Here is a 21,837-nt window from a genome sequence, read left to right as displayed (position 1 = left end):
ACATAGCTACGAAGGTCTGTCTTCTTTTGGCCCAACAGTCCAAAAGTTTGGATTTTTAATCAAACCAGTACTATGAGGTTAAAATAGAGATTCTCAGCTTTTATTTGATGGTATTTGTGTGCATATTGGTTTCACCATTCGTTCACTTTTTATGCATAGTTCCCCTATTTCAAGGTACACAGTCAGTCAGACAGAACAGAACATCAGGCGGAACAGGGCGGGTGGACTAAAGCCTATTTCATCACACAGGACAGGATGCAGGATCTCTCTGTCTCTCATCAGTCGTCCTCAACCATCAACCAGAAAAGATCACGTAGGCCTACTGGTTTGACCTGCTGCCATTTAGTGATCTGTTTGAACTCTTCACTCTGAAAACAAAACCAAACAGATGGCACATAGTTATCTCTACAAATACTACACTGTTGTACAATACACATGATAATCTTATGATATTGTTTAGTCATGATTCTTTCTGTATAATCAATCTTAATCAGACACGCCGAGACAACAGCACAGTTGTATCACAGGGGGAAGAGAAGAGCACCTCTGACAGATAGTTTAGTAGAACACTCCACCCTGCCCAGGGGGTTGTCAGCGATGACCTTGTACTCTCCGGTGTCCTTGGGTCCGACCCTCAGGATGAGCATGGAGCAGACGCCACAGGTGTTGGTGATGAGGTAGTTGGTGTTGGTGTTGAGGCTGACGCTGTCACGGTACCAGGTGACATGGGGGGCGGGGTTACCCTTCACGGCACAGCTAATGTAGCACTCGTACCCCTTGGGGGCGGTGCGCTGTCGCAGGGACACGAGGAACGACGGCGCTGTCTGGAAGTTAAAGCCGCTGTACTCTGGTGTGTCCGCGAGGAACTTCTCTGACAGAGAGAGAGAGGGAAATGGTCCCCTTCAATGAGAACAGTCTGAATACAGAGAGTGCCTCTGAAGTCAATGAAATATAAATGTAAACAAAGGAAATCAATGGTTATACATTTCAGTTGTTAGACATTTTAAGTTGTATTGATGTGTCGTGAGTCAGTATCTGCTGACATTTACAGCCTGTTGGATTGCTGCTGTACAGGAAGGCATTGAGGTGGGTGTGAGGGTCTTGAATACTGGGACTTTGGGAAATACTGGGACTCACCTTTGGCCATTGACCTCACAAGCCAACGTGTGTGTGTGTGTGTGTGTGTGTGTGTGTGTGTGTGTGTGTGGGGTTCCCGCATCTTCTCAGATTAGGGCTGGGTATCGCCACTGATTTCCCAAAACGATTCGATTCCGATTCACAGCTCGATTCACAGCCCGATTCGATTCGATTCACGATTCGATTCGATTCGATTCGATTCCGATTCGATCTAGTTACAATATACATTTTTTGCTTGAATATGAAAGAGATTCTCTGAACTAATGCTATAAATGGTTCAAGGAACCATTTGATATGTTGTTTGATATGTTTGATATGTTAAACATATCAATGAATTGACATTGATATCATCAAAAATGATATGTTTGATATGTTAAACATATCAATGAATTGACTCCAAAGCAGTTACATGAATGTACTTTTTATTTACATATGACCTTGCTTTTGTCCAGCTCATCTCTATCGTCACATTTTTAAAATCCAAAATGCACCCAGACATCTGACTTTAAGCCTGGTGGTGACTTGAGTGTCCCTGCCATCGCCATGTTTTTAGATTTTAGTGTTGAGACCTCACGTTGCGTGAGATATGATAAATTATTGTAGCGCGAGATCTGGCCACGAGATCTCGTTGCGGGTTGAAGCTGCAAGCAAAAAAAAAAAAAAAAAAAATCGATCTCGGGATTTATGAATCGATAATCGCTCATTTTAATGAAGATCGATTCAGAATCGGGAAATCGATTTTTTGAACCCAGCCCTATCTCAGATGTGTTTATTTTTTTAAGCTCTCTTACGTTTGTCATTGTGAAGTCTTGAGTACAAACAGATGCACCTGTTACATGTTACCATTTCTCAATCAGTGCAGTTGCATTTGTTGTCATTAACAAATTAGATTTCAGAACATGAATAATAAAAATTAAAAAACTGCAATGATATCGGTAGTGAACACACCAACCTCGTCTCTTCTGGCTCCCCCAGGTCGGGGACTCAGAGGGTTCAGAGAGGCCTATGTCGTTCTTAGCAAACACTCTGAAGGAGTACTCCCTCCCTGGCATGATGTTGATGATGGTCAACTTGTTGTTGAAGAGATCGTCTTTGACGATCCTCCAGGCGCGTTTGACGGAGTCTCTCTTGGTCACCCGGTAGTGCAGCCTGTCGTCCCTCTTTTCGTCTGGAGAGGGAGTCCAGTTCACCGTCACCGTGCCTGGCACGTTCTGCTCCAGCTCCACTGGGCCCGGGGGCTTGGGGTCATCTGGAGGTCACAGGTCAGACACAGGGTTATCTCCTCTATACAGCTGAGGTTTGTTATTACTTCGAGGTGGATAGGTGAAAAGCTCACCTGTTAACATAATAAATTAGCTAGCAGTCTGTAAGTGAATGAATACCGTGGTGAATGAATACTATGTTCATCAGCTGAAAAACGAAATAGTCACATAAAACATCTTAAAGTCATGACCGTAATCTTTGACGTTCACCTGTCACTCTGATCTCAACACTGAAGGACTCCATGCCAACCATGTTCTTGACTATTATGGTATAGATTCCCGAGTCCGAGCGCTCGGATGTGGGGATCAGGAGCTGCGAGCCCACGTCAGAGTTGCTAATGGTTACGCGTTTGGACACAGGCAAGTCGTCTTTCAGCCAGATGATGTCTGGCAGAGGAGAGGCCTGCAGAATACACAGGCATGAGAAGCTGAAGACTTTGACTACATGAGCAGGATTCTACGGCTGTCATTACAGGACAGTTCTGTTTATCTGGAGTGATTCATCTTATTATACTTCATCATCTTTGTTGACAGTTGAACGTGTGCCACGTTACCTCGAAGGCGATGTTGATGCGTACGGTGTTCCCCTCCCTCACAACCATGAAGCTCTTCCTCTTGTTGTCTGTAAACCGTGGCCTCACTTCCAGGGAGAATAATCAAATATCTGTTAGAGATTCACTCTTCTCTCCAAAACCTAGATTAACTCTCACCTTTCTAGAGAAGACCAACTCTCTCTTCCTTAGAAATGAAAGATCAACAACAAACAAGTGATTTAAAGTAACACATACGTCTTACCGGGGGGAGGCATGGCGATCAGGTAGTCATCGAAGCCTTGGGGCGGCCCGTCACCCCCGTAGTTGGTGGCGACCACCCTCACCCAGTACATGCCCATCGCCTTTAGACCAATCACACTGAAGGATGTGGGGGTCACAGGGATGGGGTTACAACGAGTCCAGTCAGGGTTCTCCGTTGGTCTGATCTCCACAAAGTAGCCTTCAGCCTCATCCTCAATCCTCACCACTATCTTTGGTTTCTTCCAAGCCAGAGAGAACGTAGTGTAATTGGAGGAGGTTAACTTTAGGTCTATAACTTTACCAGGGGGTTCTGGAATAACAGCAATGGGTTGGTTATCATTTCCATATTGTTTGAAATGGGCAATTGTACACTGTGGTAGGTTATGGACTATACATTTGTGAACAAAATACTTCCATGTGAGTCAGTGAATGTGATGTTGAAGTGACAGACAGTTGTAGTATAATTTCAGAACCAAGAAAGCGTTCAGCGTTGACTTACTCTTGGGGTCTCTAGCAAAGACCACAGCTGAAGGTGGGCTGGGCTCGCCAGCACCAGAGAGGTTGATCGCCGTCACTCGAAACTCATACGCTGTTCCCTCGTTAACATCTTTCACTCCATATTTAGTTTCTAAGAGAGGAGGTAGTCAGAGCTGCGTTAGAGATTCATTATGAATCCATATTCACTGAAGTGCCACATGTTCTGCATGACATGGTTTGACCCCTAGTTCATAAGTAGTCTGAATTGCACAGCACATTTCCAAGAAAAACTTTATTTGTTTTTGCCCAGCCACCACCACCACCCCTCACTGGAGGACCTAAATACTGTTTGTTTTATTTATTTTAACAGTTATTACATATACTTGCATATACTAGACTCCTTTTTATTGTATATTGTCATCAATAAACACCAACTAAGAGGAGACCAGACCTTTGATGGTCTCGCCCATGTTGGCCATGACCCAGAGGTTGCTGCCCTTCTTGCGTTTCTCCAGGTTGTATCCCAGGATGTTGGTTCCTCCGGTGTTGGCAGGGGGAGCCCACACCAGGTTGATGCAGTCCTTGAAGGCACTGACCACTTTGGGGGCAGCAGGGGCTCCTGGGTAGCCTAGAAGCACATTAACACACCCATTTGACTTACTGTTTTATTCAATCTGAGAGGACGATTCCTTCTGGAATTCAATGAAGCTGTCAAGTTAAAGTTTTTATCTGGGAATATCCAGTGGGTGTGTGTGGGGAGATGTTGGTCTTACGCAGCACGCCAGCCTGTATGTCCTCCGTCTCCAGACCCTCGCTGACCCCCTCCTCGTTCTGGGCTATGACCCGGTAGCAGTACCTCTTCCCACATTCTACCGAAGTGTCCCGGTAGCTGGGGGGGTCACCGGGGATCGCCCCCATCTCTTTCCATTTATGCAGGCCTACTTGCTGTCGTTCCATGAGGTAGTTTGTCACTGGACAGCCACCGTCATCCTTCGGAGGTTTCCATTTGAACTCAACTGAGGTCAGAGTGCTTTCTAAAATCTCCACAGGGCGTTGGGGCTTGGTAGGCTTGTCTGTGTTGAGAGAGAGAGAGAACCATATCACATGATCCCACAAGAGGAATCTAAATTGAAATTCCATAAAACACCTCAATCGCAGAAAGCGTGGTGCCGCAAGCCTCACAAAAATGAGAGGTATCGCAGTGTGAAGTTGTTATGTTTTTATCATCCGGAGCATAGTTACCTGTTCTACCCGGTTTCATAACTTGACTTACCAAGCACAATGAGTCTGGAAATGGCCTCTATTGAAGCAAAGTCATTCTGGAGTTTGATCTTGACATCTCCCATGTCTTTCCTTTGGCATTTGCTGAGTCGCAGCAGACCCTGGGAGGATGTGTTGTCGATCTGGATGTTGAGGCCACTCAGGAGCTCCACATCATCCTTGAACCACTGCACCTTCATGGGGTCTCCGCCTGAGAAGGGCAGTTTGAACTCTCCTGTCTCGCCTGCTCTCACGATCACAGGCTGGGAGAACCTACCCAGGGCATCCAGGTCAATGGTCGGAGGGTCTAAAACATGGCGGAGAAGAAAGTCATCCAATAGAGACTTTCAAAACATTACCACAGCTTTGTCGAATACTCAATGGTGATTGGCTGGAGGTTTTATTATGTCACATTTTATCAGATGATTTTCATTATCTTCATTATCATTAATATTTTCATTATAGGGCTTTAAAGGCCAATCTGGGATTGGTATATCCGTTTTTTGACTTGAAATTAATTCTATAAAGCCATTCTTGATTCTTGAACAATACAATTCATTAATGCCTCCTAAGCTCAGTTCAACTGTCTCATCAGAACCCAAAATAGAAGGTTCTTTCACTCCATTGTTTTTTAAACAATGCAATCATAAACAAACACTGTATAGCTTCAAAACATGGTTAAAACCATGTTTGGACAGTGAGTCCTCTCCAGCACCGCCCTTCAGCTGTTTACCAAACAACATGGTAGGAGGGCTGCTTTGTTGTTGTTGAAATCCCAGGTTGCCCCTTTAAAGTAATCAAGGGAACAACAACAACAACAACAACAACACAACTCTGCTGTGTCCTTTCTCACCCAAGACAGTGAGGGAGGCCTCTGATTTACGTCCGTCCGCCTCAAAGCGATACACTCCTGCATTTCCCATCTGGCAGTCGTCAATCACCAGCTTGTGGAGGGCGCCATCTTTAATGATCCTCACCCCGTCCCCGTCTTTCAGCTGATAGCACAAACAGAAGCGTCATTTCATCAGACACCGACGTTAAAACAATTTGAATACTTTCTCAATTCAGTAATTAATTTCCACTTTCAACAAATAGATTGTTCATCATCACGCTGGGAGGTACCCCGGTGGCCTCCGTGGAGTCATGCCGCTTTCTAGGCATGACCATCTCCCGGGACCTAAAGTGGGAGCAGAACACAGAGGCCCTCACAAAGAAGGCCCAGAAGAGGATGTTCTTCCTCCGGCAGCTGAGGAAACTCAGGCTGCCGAGGTCCATGATGGTCCAGTTCTACACGGCCATCATAGAGTCCATCCTCACCCACTCCATCATCACCTGGTTCCCTGCTGCAACGACCAAGGACAAGGCCAAGTTGCAGCGGGTGCTACGTTCAGCAGAGAGGGTGATCGGCTGTCCCTTGCCCTCCCTCAACTCCCTGCATGACACCAGGGCTCTGAGGAGGGCAAGGAAGATCATGGCAGACCCCTTCCACCCCGGCCCACGGCCTCCTCACCCTGCTTCCCTCTGGAAGAAGGTTGCGGCTGCCTAAGGCACTGAAGGCCCGCCACAGGCTCAGCTTCTACCCCTCAGCCGCCAGGCTGTTAAATGACTCTGGCTTCCCCCCCCCCCCCACCCCCAAGTCTGCCCAGGACTGAACTGGACTCACTGTAAAAAAAAAACTCTGCACTGCACTTTACTTTATACCGCACTATCCAATGCACTGTTGTCTGTCCTGTGTTGTTGTTGTGTTGTCCTGTTTTTTGATATGTGAAAAAAGTATAAACGCACTTGCTGTGGTGACGAAGCAAATTCCTATACTGTATGTGTAATGCATAGTGGCAATAAACGTTATCTCAATCTCAATCAATCTCAATCTCAATTATTCAGCCGTTTACTAGTCATTGTCGTCGTTCCTTCAGATGACGACTGTGCTTACCCCATTGAGATGCTATGCCGTTTAAACATACAGTGCATCCGGAAAGTATTCACACCACTTCACTTTTTCCACATTTTGTTATGTTATAGCCTTATTCCAAAATCTATAAAATTCTCTTTTTTTCTACAAAATTCTACAAGCAATACCCCTTGGAGTCCACCTGTGGTAAATTCAATTGATTGGACATGATTTGGAAAGGCACACATCTGTCTATATAACTAAGGTCCCACAGTTTACAGTGCATGTCAGAGCAAGTCAAAGGAATTGTCTGTAGACCTCCGAGACAGATTGTATCAAGTCACAGATTTGGGGAAGGGTACAAAAAAATGTCTGCAGCATTGAACGTCCCAACGAGCACAGTGGTCTCCATCATTCGTAAATGGAAGAAGTTTGGAACCACCAAACCTAGAGCTGGCCGCCCGGCCAAACTGAGCAATCAGGGGAGAAGCGCCTTGGTCAGGGAGGTGACCAAGAACCCGATGGTCACTCTGACAGAGCTCCAGTGTTCCTCTGTGGAGATGGGAGAACGTTCCAGAAGGACAACCATCTCTTCAGCACTCCACCAATCAGGCCTTCATGGTAGAGTGGCCAGACGGAAGCCACTCCTCAGTAAAAGGCACATGACAGCCCGCTTGGAGTTTGACAAAAAGGCACCTAAAGGACTCTCAGACCGTGAGATACAAAATTCTCTGGTCTGATGAAACCAAGATTGAACTCTTCAATTCGGTCAAGATTGAACTCTTTGGTCTGAATGCCAAGCGTCATGCCTGGAGGAAACCAGGCACCGCTCATCACCTGGTCAATACCATCTGTTGTCCACTACAGTGAAGCATGGTGGTGGCAGCATCATGCTGTGGGGATGTTTTTCAACGGCAGGAACTGGGAGACTAGTCAGGATCGAGGGAAAGATGAATGCAACAATGATCCTTGATGTAAACCTGTTCCAGAGCGCTCTGGACCTCAGACTGGGGCGAAGGTTCACCTTCCAACAGGACAACGACCCTAAGCACACAGCCAAAATAACAAAGGAGTGGCTTCAGGACAAGTCTGTGAATGTCCTTGAGTGGCCCAGCCAGAGCCCAGACTTGAACCCGATTGAATATCTCTGGAGAGATCTGAAAATGTCTGTGCACCGACGCGCCCCATCTAACCTGATGGAGCTTGAGAGGATCTGCAAAGAAGAATGGGAGAAACTGCCCAAAAATAGGTTTGCCAAGCTTGTAGCGTCATACTCAAGAAGACTTGAGGCTGTAATTGCTGCCAAAGGTGCTTCAACAAAGTATTGAGCAAAGGGTGTGAATACTTATGTACATGTGATATTTGAGTGTTTTATTTTTAATACATTTGCAAAGATTCAAAACATATTTTTTCCACTTTGTCATTATGGGGTATTGCGTGTCGAATTTTGAGGAAACAAATGAATTTAATACATTTTGTAATAAGGCTGTAACATAACAAAATGTGGAAAAAGTGAAGGGGTGTGATTGGTAGGGCAGCAATGCTAACGTCTCTCAGCCACACCAGGGCAGCAATGCTAACGTCTCTCAGCCACACCAGGGCAGCAATGCTAACGTCTCTCAGCCACACCAGGGCAGCAATGCTAACGTCTCTCAGCCACACCAGGGCAGCAATGCTAACGTCTCTCAGCCACACCAGGGCAGCAATGCTAACGTCTCTCAGCCACACCAGGGCAGCAATGCTAACGTCTCTAAGGGCGGTCATCTCTCACCTCCTTCCCATCTTTGTACCAGACTCCCTTACAGTCTTCGCTGCTCAGCTTGCAGGACAGTTCTGCTGGGTGGCCCAGGTTAGCCTCCACATCTGAGAGCCCACTGATGAACTGAACACCGACATCTGAACATCAGTGAAGACAGCAGAATATGTTAGAGTAGGCTTCACCAAATAATATCACAATCAAAATGGCTGAAAAAAATCATGTTTACTCTTTCTGTATCACACACAGCAGAAACAAGAGCCAGCAGACACTGACATACACGTTTATAAACTCTGTTACTGTTACACTTTTATAAACTCTTACTGTTAGCACATGAGCACACATACACAGATGCAAGGACACACTGATTACATCTACATTTACATTTTTGGCATTTAACAGATGCCTTTATCCAAAGCAACTTATTTGACTAAGTAAGTGAATCATCTATTCATCAGTCATTGCAAGAAAAGTAATCTCTGCTCGGACCAGGGGCCATTGGCAGTCACGTGCGTGCGTGCGTGCGTGCGTTAATGCTTTCCACCACGGGTGTTGCAGCTATTATAGTCCCACCCACTTTTAAACATTATTAGTTTAAACCCCCCCACTTTTACCATGTCGAAAATCAGTGCATCAGTCTATCCACTCTGCAGCATTTTCAGATCAAACACCAGAATACAATAAATGACATCTACTCTGTTAAAAATGTTCAGGGGGATGCATGCCATACACCGAAGTATCTCAACCCACCAGTCACACCATCCAGCACAGCTGGTACATGTCTCCCTCTAGTGTTATTTGTGAGGTACTGCTCTACTTCTGACTCAACTCTCAAAGGGCAGTGTGCCCACAAACATGGCTGCCCTTATGAATCTAAAGAGGACAACAATATTTCATCAAACTGTCTCTCAACAAGGCTCTGTATCCATGACATATTTCCCTGGAGGTAATGACTTGTGTGTCAAGTGCTGCAGTAAGCCACCGTTGTCATAATGACAACACTCCAAAACATGTTAGGAAGTCCCCAAGCACTTCCTGAGCCTGTTCAGGCACATCATTAATCCTATTTTTGGCAATGACTTCAGATTCTAAAAGTTTGAATTTTCACAGCTGTTAGTTGCATATTGTTACCGCAATGGTGGTATTACTTCGCAACTGATGATTTGAGATGGAATTATTCATTTTCTTCAATGTTATGAATGAAGTTGAACTTATGAAGTGATATCCATCACGTTTTCTTCTAGCTACTCATAAACCTCAGTTCTTATTATCAGTGATTCTTTTCCTACAAAATAATAAGCCATTTAATTCTAAATTAAGTATAATTCATGTTCATATAATCGAGTATAAATTATTATAGTCATGATCCTCCATGCCATTTTCTGCCACATCCGCGATTCCGCATTGCAGTATCACATAACGACCCTCCAGACCTTGAATGTCCTTTTTAAAAAATGTGTCCCAGTTCATCTTCACAACCGATGCTCATTAATCTTATCACTGTCATTATAGATGTTCACAACTCAGGAGTGGGATATGGCTGACGACATTTACAACAGCAGTAACACTAACAAGACACATTGTGGCAGCACAACGTCGAGACAGAGAGAAAGAGACAGAGATGGATTTCGGAACTCCTTACCTATTTTAGTCTCGGGGAGCAAGGGACCAGTTCTGACCCGCTTCTTATTCTTATCCTCTCCATCACCCCCATCTCCACCAGTCCCATCTCCCCCGGAACCATCACCAGAACCATCTCCAGAACCGTCTTTGCCATCCCCTCCGTCCCCTCCATCTCCTCCATCTCCTTTATCCAATCCATCTCCACCATCTCTTCCATCCCCTCCATCCCCGTCTCCTTTCGCTGCTGGTGCCGCCGCTGCATCCCTGGCGTCCTTCTCTGCCACCTCCAGGTCGTCCTTCTCCTCCTGCAGCTCGGCCTGCTGGTCCAGAGCCTCTCCAGAGCCGGTGCCTTTGCCTGTCCCATCACCAGCTGACAGGGACATGCAGGAGGAAGAGGTCAGAGAAGGTTAGGTTTAGCTTCATTCAATAAACATCATTTTACATGGGAGCATCTTAAAAGCACTAATTGCTTTTAAAAGTAAATTGTACATTATTAAGATCCTGACGCTCGACATATCCTGCATGTCATCCCTCCTCTCTCTCTCTCCCATCCTTCCGGTCAACCTCAACTGTCTCTATTCCAATAAAGCAGAAAGGCCCTAAAACTTACAGTATTTAAACATACTATTAAGAGTAGTGGTTAGTTGTTAGTTGTTGATGATTGGTCTAGAGAAGCGGTCCCACCTTCCACGGCAAGCGAGGCGCTGCTGGGGGTGACACCGGCCATGGCGGTGAAGACACCACTGTCAGCCGGGGTACAGCCCTTCACCTCCATCTTGTGAGTGAGCTTATCCTCGGAGACAGTGATGTCATACTTGTCCCCGTACTCCAGCGTAACGTCGTTCCTGAACCAGGAGATCCACGGCACGGGGTTGGACAGGACGCACTCAAAGATAGCGCCCTCTCCCTCTTTGGCTTTCACGTCCTTCAGCTTGGAAACAAACTCTGTTGAAACGACTAGAGGGAGAACAAATAGACAGAAATTAGATCTTGGAAACATTCAAGAAAACAAATGTGATGTACAATGTATAGTGTGCAAATATGTTGTATAATTAACTATTTTCCATGTGGTTATCTGTGGCTCAGTTGGTAGAGCATAGTGATAACAACGCTTAGGTTGTGGGATTATTTCCCACTGGGACCATATATACTGTACCCACTGCAATGTAAGACACTTTGGATAAAAGCGTCAGCTAAATGGCATATATTATTATTATGTTGCAAAATGATGGTGAGACGTGGTCTCTGGTGGAACGAGCTTCCCACTGCTATCAGGACTGCAGAGTCACTACCTATCTTCAGCCCTAGAGTGAAGACCCATCTCTTCAGGCTACATCTTAACTGTCCCTCCTAAAAACCACTTCATGCCTACTACTTCATGCCTACTACTTCTTATGATGACCAATGGACAGACGATTCACTTACTTAGACAAAAAAAAATGTGTGAGTCACTCTGGATAAAGGCCAAATGCCAACAATATAATGGTCTCACTGTTTAAGTCTGTGCAGAGAACGTTGGTGTTCTCCACATCCACCTGGTAGAAGCCAGAGTCTTCTGCCTTCACATCCTTGATGCTGAACACGTAACTCTCCCCCTCCTGCTTTAGGCTGTGCTTATGGCCATGATCATCACCATTACCGTAATTAACCTCGACGCCATCCTGAGAAGAAAAATCAGGAAAATAACAGTTACTTAGCAGAACATTGTAGTATTCATCATCCTTCATGATCACAGCGCCTCAGTTGACAGTTCCTGTCTCTCAAAGCAGCTGTTGGCAAGGTTGTTCAGTGTAGCGAACATTGTAACAGTTTCACATATCAAAACAGAATATGAGTGATTGGTTGTTGATGTGTTAACTACTGGCTATCACAGCTCACCTTATAGAGGTAGATTTACTGGCTAGCGTGGTGGTCCAACACAGCTCACCTTATAGAGGTAGATTTACTGGCTATCATGGTGGTCCAACACAGCTCACCTTATAGAGGTAGATATTACTCTTCGGGTCTTTGAGTTTCATGTCCAGTGAAAACTCTGCTGAGCCGTCTGTCTTCATTTCGATTTGTTTCTCTTTTTCAAGACTCTCCACCACCTGGATGACAACAGGGAGAGAGACATGGGAGGAGGACAAGAGGGAGAGAGACATGGGAGGATTATAACAGGGAGAGAGACGTGGGAGGATTATACCAGGGAGAGAGACATGGGCGGATTATAACACAGGTAGATCACACACATGATTAATGAGATCAGGTTGCAATTGCACAAGCAAGGGTTTCATACAGGCAAGGCATAACATAAAATCGAGTAAATCTAGTACATTGTTACCAATACCTTTTTCTGCTCATCCTCTCTCTCCTTCTTCATCTGGTTGAGTCTCTTCAGCATCCAGCGGAAGTCGGTGATTCCATACGAACGGCAGACCTTTTCATAATCCTTTTTAGCTGAGCTCAGCAACACTTCCCAGAACTTTGGATCAAGCTCACCCTCCTTCAGCTTCTTCGGTGGTAATGGTTTAGTACGCACAACTCTGAATGGGGATTAGAGCAGTTAGTGTTAAAGGGAAACCACATGTCATTTGGCTATAATAACTAATAACTCAAATAATAACTCAAATAATAACTATTTGTCCCTGCGGACATGGTCCTGAACCGCCTGCCCGAGGGCAGCCAAACAAAGTGTTCGTTCCCAGGGTGGGATGGGTCTCTGGAGATCTTGGAGGCCTTCCTGAGGCAGCGTGTGTTGTACAGCTCTTCCAGAGAGGGGAGGGGGGCGCCGATGATCTTCTGGGCCGATCTCACGACTCTCTGTAGCGCTTTCCTCTGCGGCTGTGCAGCTGGAGAACCACACGCAGATGCAGTAGGTGAGGATGCTCTCCACTGTGCAGCGGTAGAAGGTCACAAGCAGCTCCTGTTTGAGGTGGTATTTCCTGAGGACTCTCAGGAAGTAGAGCCGCTGTTGTGCCTTCTTGATGATGGCAGGTCATCCTGTATGTGCACCCCCAGGAATCGGAGGGTTGAGACTCTCTCCACGCTCCCTCCATCGACGAGCAGGGGCTGGACCTCAGATTTTTTCCTCCTGAAGTCCACGATGATTTCCTGGGTCTTTGACTGGTTCAGCAGCAGGTTGTTAACCTTGCACAGCTTGCCCAGCTGCTCCACCCATCCCTGTACGCCTCCCCGTCCCCCCCCGAGATGCAGCCCACCACGGTGGTGTCGTCTGCAAACTTTACGATGGAGTTGCTGGGGTGGACGGGGGTGAAGTCGTAGGTGTAGAGGTTGTAGAGGATGGGGCTTAGCACGCAGCCCTGGGGGGACCCAGTGCTGAGTCTGAGGGCTGTGGAGGTGTGGGAGCCCACCCGCACCCTCTGGGGGCGGTCAGACAGGAAGTCCTTGATCCATGCACAGATGGAGTGTGATAGTCCCAGGTCTAGTAGTTTGGTCACTAGCCTGTCTGGAAGGATGGTGTTGAAGGCAGAGCTGAAGTCCACAAAGAGCAGTCTCGCGTAGCTGTTCCCCCTCTCCAGGTGGGATAGAGTGGAGTGGAGAGTCGTCGCGATGGCGTCCTCTGTGGACCTGTGGGCTCTGTAGGCGAACTGGTATGGATCCAGGTTGGGCGGGAGGCGTGTGACTATGTGGGCCCGGACCAGTTTCTCGAAGCACTTCATGATGATTGGTGTGAGTGCCACCGGGCGGTAGTCGTTTAGGCAGCTCACCGTGGTTTTCTTCGGGACTGGGATGATAGTTGAGGTTTTCAGGCAGGGTGGGATGGTGGCCTGGGACAGGTACTGGTTGAAGATGTTGGTGAAAACCCCGGCCAGCTGGTCGGCGCAGTCCCTCAGCACCCGTCCCAGGACGCCATCCGGCCCTGAGGCTTTTCTGGGGTCCACCGCCTTCAGCACGCGTCTCACTTCATGCTCTGTGAGGGTGAGGCTGCTGAGAGCTGGAGAGAGTGGTGTTTGTGTTGTGGTTACCTCCGTTCGCCCCTCGTCAAACCGGGCGTAGAAGGAGTTCAGCTTTTCCGCCAGCAGGGGGTCGTCCTCCGCGGCTGTGAGCCTGTTGGCTCTGAAGTTTGTCATGTGCTGAACCCCCTGCCACACCCGCCTGGAGTCGTTGCTCAGGAAGCATTCCTCAATCTTCTCTCTGTGGTCTGCCTTGGCCTCCCGGATGCCACGGTTTAGGTTAGCCCTGGTGGTGCTGTACAGCAGTGTGTCCTTCGCTGAGTAGGCGTTGTCCCTCTCCTTGAGCAGTTTTCGGACCTTCTCAGTCATCCATGGCTTCGTGTTGGGGTAGACCCGGACACGTTTGTCCACGGTGGCTGAGTTGGTGCAGTTCACTATGTGGTTCAGAACCGACGACGTGAACTGTTCCAGGTCCTCATGCTCATATTCCTGCCATGAGGTGTCATTCAGGCAGATCTGCAGTGGAGCGGACCCTGCTGGCCAGGTTCTGACAGTCTTAGTGGTGATGGGAGCACTTTTCCTCATGGGAGTGTAGGCTGGGATCAGGAGGATGGACACGTGGTCAGACATGCCTAGATGAGCTAGCGGTCTAGCCTTGTAAGCACGCTTGGTGTTGGTGTATACCTTGTCCAGTGTTGCACATTTAACATGCTGATAGAACTTTGGTAGTACTACCTTCAGGTCAGCATGATTGAAATCCCCCGCGATGATGTGCACTGCCTGAGGATCCGCGCTCTGTCCACCACTGATGACGTCATGTAGCCGCGCCAATGCTAAGCTAGCATCTGCGCTTGGTGCAATGTAAACAGCTGTTATGTACACCGCGTTGAATTCCCTCGGGAGGTATGTGGGTCGGCATTTAACAGTCAAGTATTCCAGGTCTGGGGAGCAGTGGCTACTTACAGTTTTCGTGTTCAAGCACCAGCTGTCCTTCGTAGATATAATGAGGCCGCCCCCGCGCGTCTTCTCGCTAAGCAGCGTCCGGTCGGCTCGGTGTAAAGTGTGGCCTTCTAGCGCGACCGCAGAGTCGATGATGGAACCGTTGAGCCAGGTTTCTGTGAGAATAATCACACAGCTGTCCCCCACGGTGTTGTTGGAAGCAACCTGCAGTCTCAGTTCGTCCATCTTGTTAGCTAGGGATCTTACGTTGGAGAGGAATATACTATGCAAAGCAGGTTTATCCGGGCTTCTCCTTAGCCTAGCTAGCAGGCCTCCCCTGCGGCCTCGGCGTTGTTTACGGTCTCGACGCCGACGTTTGCGCCTCAGGGACGGGACTGTGTACCATTGTTCTCCCGGTAAGCGAGCGATATCGTTTGGGATATTTTGTTGCTTCAGGAACTCCGCTGTTACTGTCTTCTCGTTTTACGCACCAACTTCTAGTAAGTCTAGTCTGCTGTAGGTACTATTTACACAACAGTTCCCTATAAGTACTGACATAAAAATGTACATACAGACTAACGTACTTAAATACGCTAAAAAGCCCCGACGTCGGGAGCCCTTCCAGCCTCGCGTGCGAACGCGCCACCATCTTGAATCAATAATAATATTGTGTGTGGATTAATGGCAAATTGTTTTAATTTAATCAATTTTAAATTGAGTCCATAACACAACAAAATGTGCAAAAAATTAAGGGGTCTGTATAGTATATTTTTATATATACTGTATATATATATATATACAGTGGTGCTTGAAAGTACTGTATGTGAACCCCTTGTGCAATCATAGATCTTTTTTGTTTTTACCATGAAATCTTTATTTAATCAGAACCCGTCTTTTTTATCTGACATAACAGGTTTATATTTACCAATTCCTTACATACATATTACCAACCATATGCTTTTTTGTTGTTAATAAATATGTTTTTGTTGTTGTTAATAACATATATAATAATAATATTATATATATATATATATATACATTAACACATATTATATTTAATATTATTATTATATCTTTTATTAACAACAAAAAAGCAAAGGGTGGCTACTTTGAGGAATCTAAAATATAAGACATATTTAGAGTTATTTCACACTTTATTGTTAAATACATAATTCCTATGTGTTCATTCATAGTTTTGATGCCTTCAGTGAGAATCTACAATGTACCAAATAGTCATGAAAATAAAGGAAACGCATTGAATGAGAAGGTGTGTCCAAACTTTTGGCCTGTACTGTTATGTATATATGTTTTTTATTTACAAATACAAGAATAATTAATAGCTTACAATATATTCAATATAATTCAGTATTTATAAGATTAATTGTTCATTGTTTTACACTCTAAAAGTACCATCTGGGTTCTGGCCAAAAAATACTTTATTGCTCCTCACAACCAAAGCCGTGAGAGAGTTACAATTGTCAAATCAATATTTGCTGATCAATCTTCTGGTGTGAGAGTAAGACATTTGATGAATGAAGAATGTCTAGAAGAAGAGTGGGATTTTCAAAAGATATAAAGTTGACTTACTTCTTTTTAAGCATTTTTCTGAAGTCCTCTGGTGGTTTTGACTCCTGGGCGACTAGAAAATAACAAAAAGATGATTCGCTATTATCTCCTCATTCCTACTGAGATGGTCATGTACTATAAACAGAATGACAGATTAACAGATTTATGTTTTTCACACCTTCTGTCTTGTGCTTCTTGAATCCAACTGAAAATTAGAGAAACATATTTTCATATTGAGGATTTGTAGTTTTGATTATCATGCACAGTGTCATTTATCATCCTCAACATCCTACCCTCAGTCAACCTCAACATCCTCCCCTCACGCCGGGTGCACACAGGGCCATTGCGTTGCGTCGTTCTGGCGCAACCTGTTGGGATGGACTTGACGTACTTCAACGTGCGATGCAGACGCAACAACTCTACTCGTGTTGCTAGCGAAGTTTCCCACAGAAGTGGGGAAAAAAACGTCAGATCAGATATATAAACGGGTTATTTTGATAAACTGGACACATTTTGTGAATATATATGGTTACTTTCTCGCCTGAAAACATATAAAAACTTCATAAAATGACATATTAACACTTGTAGAGCCAAATTACAGATTTTAGCCAATGGCGGCCAAAATTTAGGATTTAAAATCTGAGGCGAGAGCTCCGGGCAAGAAACTACTTCCGGTTTACTTCCGGATCCAACGCAACGCAAAAAGCTGACATTTTTTGACTGATTGCCGCACCCTGATGGTCAAGAAACGCAATGCAGAGCAAGGCAACTGATCAACGCAACGGCCCCATTGAGATGAATGACTTCCGGTGCAACGCAATGGCCCTGTGTGCACCCGGCGTCAGTCAACCTCAACATTCTACCCTCAGTCAACCTCAACATCCTGCCCTCGGTCATCCTCAACATCCTGCCCTCGGTCATCCTCAAATCCTCACCTTCTATCACATTCAAGGTGGTAGTGCAGACCGCATGTCCAAACTCATTGGTGGCATAACATTTGTAGGTGTCAGCTTGATCTGAGGAGACGTTGGGCATCTGCAGGAACAACGTCACACTGAGATGTGACCTCACACTTCTCACAGCATCTCCACAGTGTGCAGTGTGTCTCTTTGTTTTAGTCTATACTATATGTAGAGTTATAGTATCTACTGTATTTTAGATTAGAGTATACTGTACTGTATCTAACATATTTTCTTCTGTGAAGGTTATTGGCATTTCCTCTAAATTATACAGAACAAACATCTGTTAGAGGTATGAACTGTGTATTCCATTGGCATGCAGGTGTTTTACCTCAAGAAAATATTCGTTTGTTCTTTCATCATATCTGTTGATATACTTCTCTGGATCAGTCAGGTCACCTTTATTACGGCCCCAAGTGACAGTTGGAGCAGGGATTCCGTTCACCACGGCTTTAAAATAGGCTAATTTATCTGAGAAAGATGAAAAGATTCCAAAAATGCTGTGTTAGAGATAAATTGTCCACAAACACTTTGTGAATATGAGTTCATCCAATAACAGCCCCTTACTCTCCTGGATGGTCAGAGGAACGGGTTTCCGGGTGAAGTCTGGAGTGGCCTTCCCCCCTGGGACCCTCTCCACGTACTGAGTGATCATGACCCCTGGCACCCTGGATCTCCTCTTGATACACACTGTTGCCGACAGATAACAACCACTTAGAGTCACACACACGTTTTGTCACCCACAGAAGAGGCACGTAACCGAAGTGACATGACAAAAATGACAAAACATTAGAAATGTTGTTTATGTAAGTATATGCGACAGGGTCTGGTGAAAAAGGCCACAAGTAGGGGTAAGTCATTTTTCAGTTTGACAGATTATGAAAGGGCAGATTGTAAGCTTTGAAATGATGTCATACATTGAAATCTGAGAAAAGTTGAAGAAGATTAAATGTTGGTACACCTCAAATCAACTAACAGAGAAAATGCATTTCAAAGTTTTCACACTATATATATATATTTATTTATATATATATATATATTATTCTCACACCATTTTCAAATGCACACAGCATCCGTATTATACAGAGGGTAGTATTCCATCTCTTGTACTTACATGTACCTTCCACAAGAGGTCACTATTTCCTTTCCAAAAGAATGGGATCAAATAAACCAATGGATGAATAGAGCAAAATAAGTATTTATAAAACTAGTCTTGTAAACCAAGTATGTATGAAGATATACTGGTGAATACAACAATAATGAACAAAAAATACTTTTCAAATTAATACCAAATGGAATACCTCACCCCAGTGAACAATAGCGGATGGTAATTTGTGTCAAGTAGATATTTAGCTCATTAGTAAATGGTAATTCAAATCAATTTTTTGGATTTGAAAGATTAACCCTTGTCCTGGAAATAAATATTGGTATTTCTTTTCATTTTCTTCTATTAACTGAAAATGTTGATGTATATTCCTTTGTCCTTTTGAAAACATACAGTATATATATAAAAAAAAGAGCAAATACTTGTTTTGACACCCAGGACAGGGTTTTATAACCATTATGATCAATTTCACTGTTTTTACATCATATCGGTCTTCACTAGAGGACAGGGGGCCATATATGATATATGGAAGACCAATTATATGTGTAGGCCGACATCTTTTTATTTCAGTGAGTGTAATCTCTCCCCCATCCTGAAGTGAATCAGGAATCACAGAGATTCTTCAGATGTAACATCAGGAGTTGTGTGCACATGCTTAGAGGAGGAGTGCATGTTGGTCACGTGACGCGTGTCCCTCCTACCTTTACCCGCGGGCACGTCGTCATCTCCTGGAAGCACATGAACAGAGGCAGACACACAGCTGAGATACTGACACAATGGCACTGCAGCTCACTGACATGAAAAGGCACTCACATCCTGAATGGAGCTCAGCCTTACGCCCCATAACATACACAATACATGAGGACCTACAACGGAAAGCAAACATCTACGTCAAAGTAAGGACTGGCAACCCGTTGTTTTACAGATGATGTGGTATCATGATCCGTTCCAAGCCTTCTCCATACTTTTTTCTTCTCATAATTCTGGTACAGGTTGATCTTAGTTTCATCAGTCCAAAGAATGCGCTTCCACAACAGGGCTGGCTTTTTTTAGATGTTTTTTGGCAAACGTGTAATCTGGCCTTTCTATTCTTGAGGCTTATGAACGGCTTGCACCTTGTGGTGAACCCTCTGTATTTGTTCATGTGAAGTCTTCGGTTTATGGTACACTTGGATAATGATATGCCTACCTCCTGGAGACTGTTCTTCACTTGGCTGGATGTTGTGAAGGGCTTTTTCTTTACCATGTAAAGGATCCTGTGATCATCCACCACTCTTGTCTTCCATGGACGTTCAGACCTTTTTGTGGTGCCGAGCTCACCAGTGCGTTCTTTATTTCTCAGAATGTACCAAATAGTTATATTTGGCCACTCCTAATGTTCCTGCTATCTCTCTGATGGATTTTTTGGTTGTTTTTGCAGCCTAAGGATGGCCTGTTTCACTTGCATTGAGAGCTCCGTTGATTGCATGTTGTGCGTATACAGCAACATCTTCCAAATGCAAATGCCACACTTGGAATGAACTCAGACCTTTTACCTGCCTAATTGATAAAGAAATAATGAAGGAATAGCCCACACTGGCCCATGAAACAGCTTTTGAGTCAATTGTCCAATTACTTTTGGTCCCTTGATAAAGAGGGAGCTACATATTAAACAGCTGTAATTCCAAAACCTTTCCTTCAATTTCGATGTGAATACCCTTACCCTAAAGCTGAGAGTCTGCACTTTAAGCCCATATTCATTATATAACTGTAACTTGAAGATGTTTTGGTAAACAGCTCAAATAACAAAAATTCTGTCTGTCCAAATATATATATATTTTTTCGGACATACTGTATTTCAACAATATTTTAGTGTTGAAGGTCGGTAACATGCCGGCTGGGTGCTGAGTATTCATTCAATACGATCAATCGTTCTTAATATTGTTGCAGTGTTGTTATCATCTCCATGACGTCATGCCTCTGGAAGGTATGCCGCCTGATCCTTCATGGTGTAGCTTTCTGACGGCTTCCATTGCCTGATATGTGAATGCACAGAAGTTTAGCCGGTAACTGCTACTGTGCTCAGACACATGTATCCTACAAGTGACTGGTCTGGTTCCTTAGGCCGCAATTATGCTTAACCAGAGGGAGGCTTTGGGCTTTAGCTTCATAGAATAAGAGTGTTCCATTTGAGATCTTCCAAAATATCTACATGTTGTGTTTGAAGATGACCATGTGATATAAAAAGAACATGATCTGTGCTCCAAACATCGAAGAGATTTGAGGTTTAAATTCTCTGTTCCACCTCAATCTCTGTTGTTTCATGTGAAGAGGACTCTCTACTGTAGGTCTACTGTAGACGTGAGTAGAGGAATGGAGAGAAGAGGACTGGAGTGGAGAGGATTGGTGGAACAACTTTACCGCACATGGCTTTTCTGTTACATCATCTTCTCATTTAATTCCATGTTGAATGGACGTGATACTTCACCACCTTTATAAAGGCTAACTCCATAAACAAGGCTATAAACCCCCTCTGGTAAGACTGCTTGACAGCCAGCAAGTAACCTAGGACAGGTGGAGGGTAATGGATGTCTGAGAGGGTACACACTGCGCAGAGGAAGGGCACTGTGTTTTGACCTCTCCTTTTTCACTTCCTGTGGTCCTGTGAAGTCCTTGGGTTTGCATAAGATTGCTGTTTCCTTCTGAAGTGAATTACACTGAGCAATTTGTGACAATTTGGTCCATTATTATAATAGCACTATTTAACCTTATTTCACAATAATTATCTATTGTGGGTGAAGAAGAAGAAGAAGAGAGAAGGACACGAGTTAGATGAGAGACTTACCATTCGCTGGGTCGTGGTTCTCTTCTGGTTTATTTGACATGATGGTATCTTGAATCGAAGGTCAATTCAGAAAGCTCTAGAGCTGTTTATGGCTGTAAAACAATTCATTTATAAGTTAGATTTTGTATCTATCTACACAGTTCATTTAATTAAATTCGCTCAAATATCATATCCTATTGTTTTCATGTACTAGGCCTATATATCCTTGGATAAATATCAAAAGGGGTTATTCAGGAAATTTGAACTGCTGAAAATGTGCCTTGTGTTTTGAAAGATTTATCTGATTTAGGCTATCTTTTTTAACTGTTGACTGATACTTGACTGACACATTGCCTACATTAAAAGTCT

The 21,837-nt window shown here is 44.7% G+C and overlaps 1 protein-coding gene across 1 annotated transcript; it reads right to left on the bottom strand.

Moving 5' to 3' along the window:
- Positions 1 to 521: 521 nt before the first annotated feature.
- LOC308170957 (immunoglobulin-like and fibronectin type III domain-containing protein 1) lies at positions 522 to 21,529 on the bottom strand (the record flags this gene model as incomplete). The annotated part of the gene is made up of 21 exons (XM_080545811.1): positions 522 to 871; positions 2,090 to 2,386; positions 2,610 to 2,802; positions 2,954 to 3,039; positions 3,195 to 3,503; positions 3,693 to 3,821; positions 4,122 to 4,298; positions 4,444 to 4,743; positions 4,944 to 5,237; positions 5,784 to 5,925; positions 8,593 to 8,717; positions 10,220 to 10,570; positions 10,885 to 11,157; positions 11,693 to 11,861; positions 12,177 to 12,290; positions 12,530 to 12,725; positions 17,476 to 17,636; positions 17,892 to 18,031; positions 18,128 to 18,250; positions 19,367 to 19,393; positions 21,490 to 21,529. 21 exons carry the CDS (start codon positions 21,527 to 21,529, stop codon positions 522 to 524), a joined length of 3,996 nt encoding a protein of 1,331 aa, XP_080401937.1.
- Between the last annotated feature and the right edge of the window lie 308 nt (positions 21,530 to 21,837).

This window comes from Nansenia antarctica (genome assembly GCF_963989245.1).
Source record: "Nansenia antarctica genome assembly, chromosome: 15".
Classification (NCBI taxonomy): Eukaryota; Metazoa; Chordata; class Actinopteri; order Argentiniformes; family Microstomatidae; genus Nansenia; species Nansenia antarctica.
This window is presented reverse-complemented; position numbering and strand designations above follow the sequence as displayed.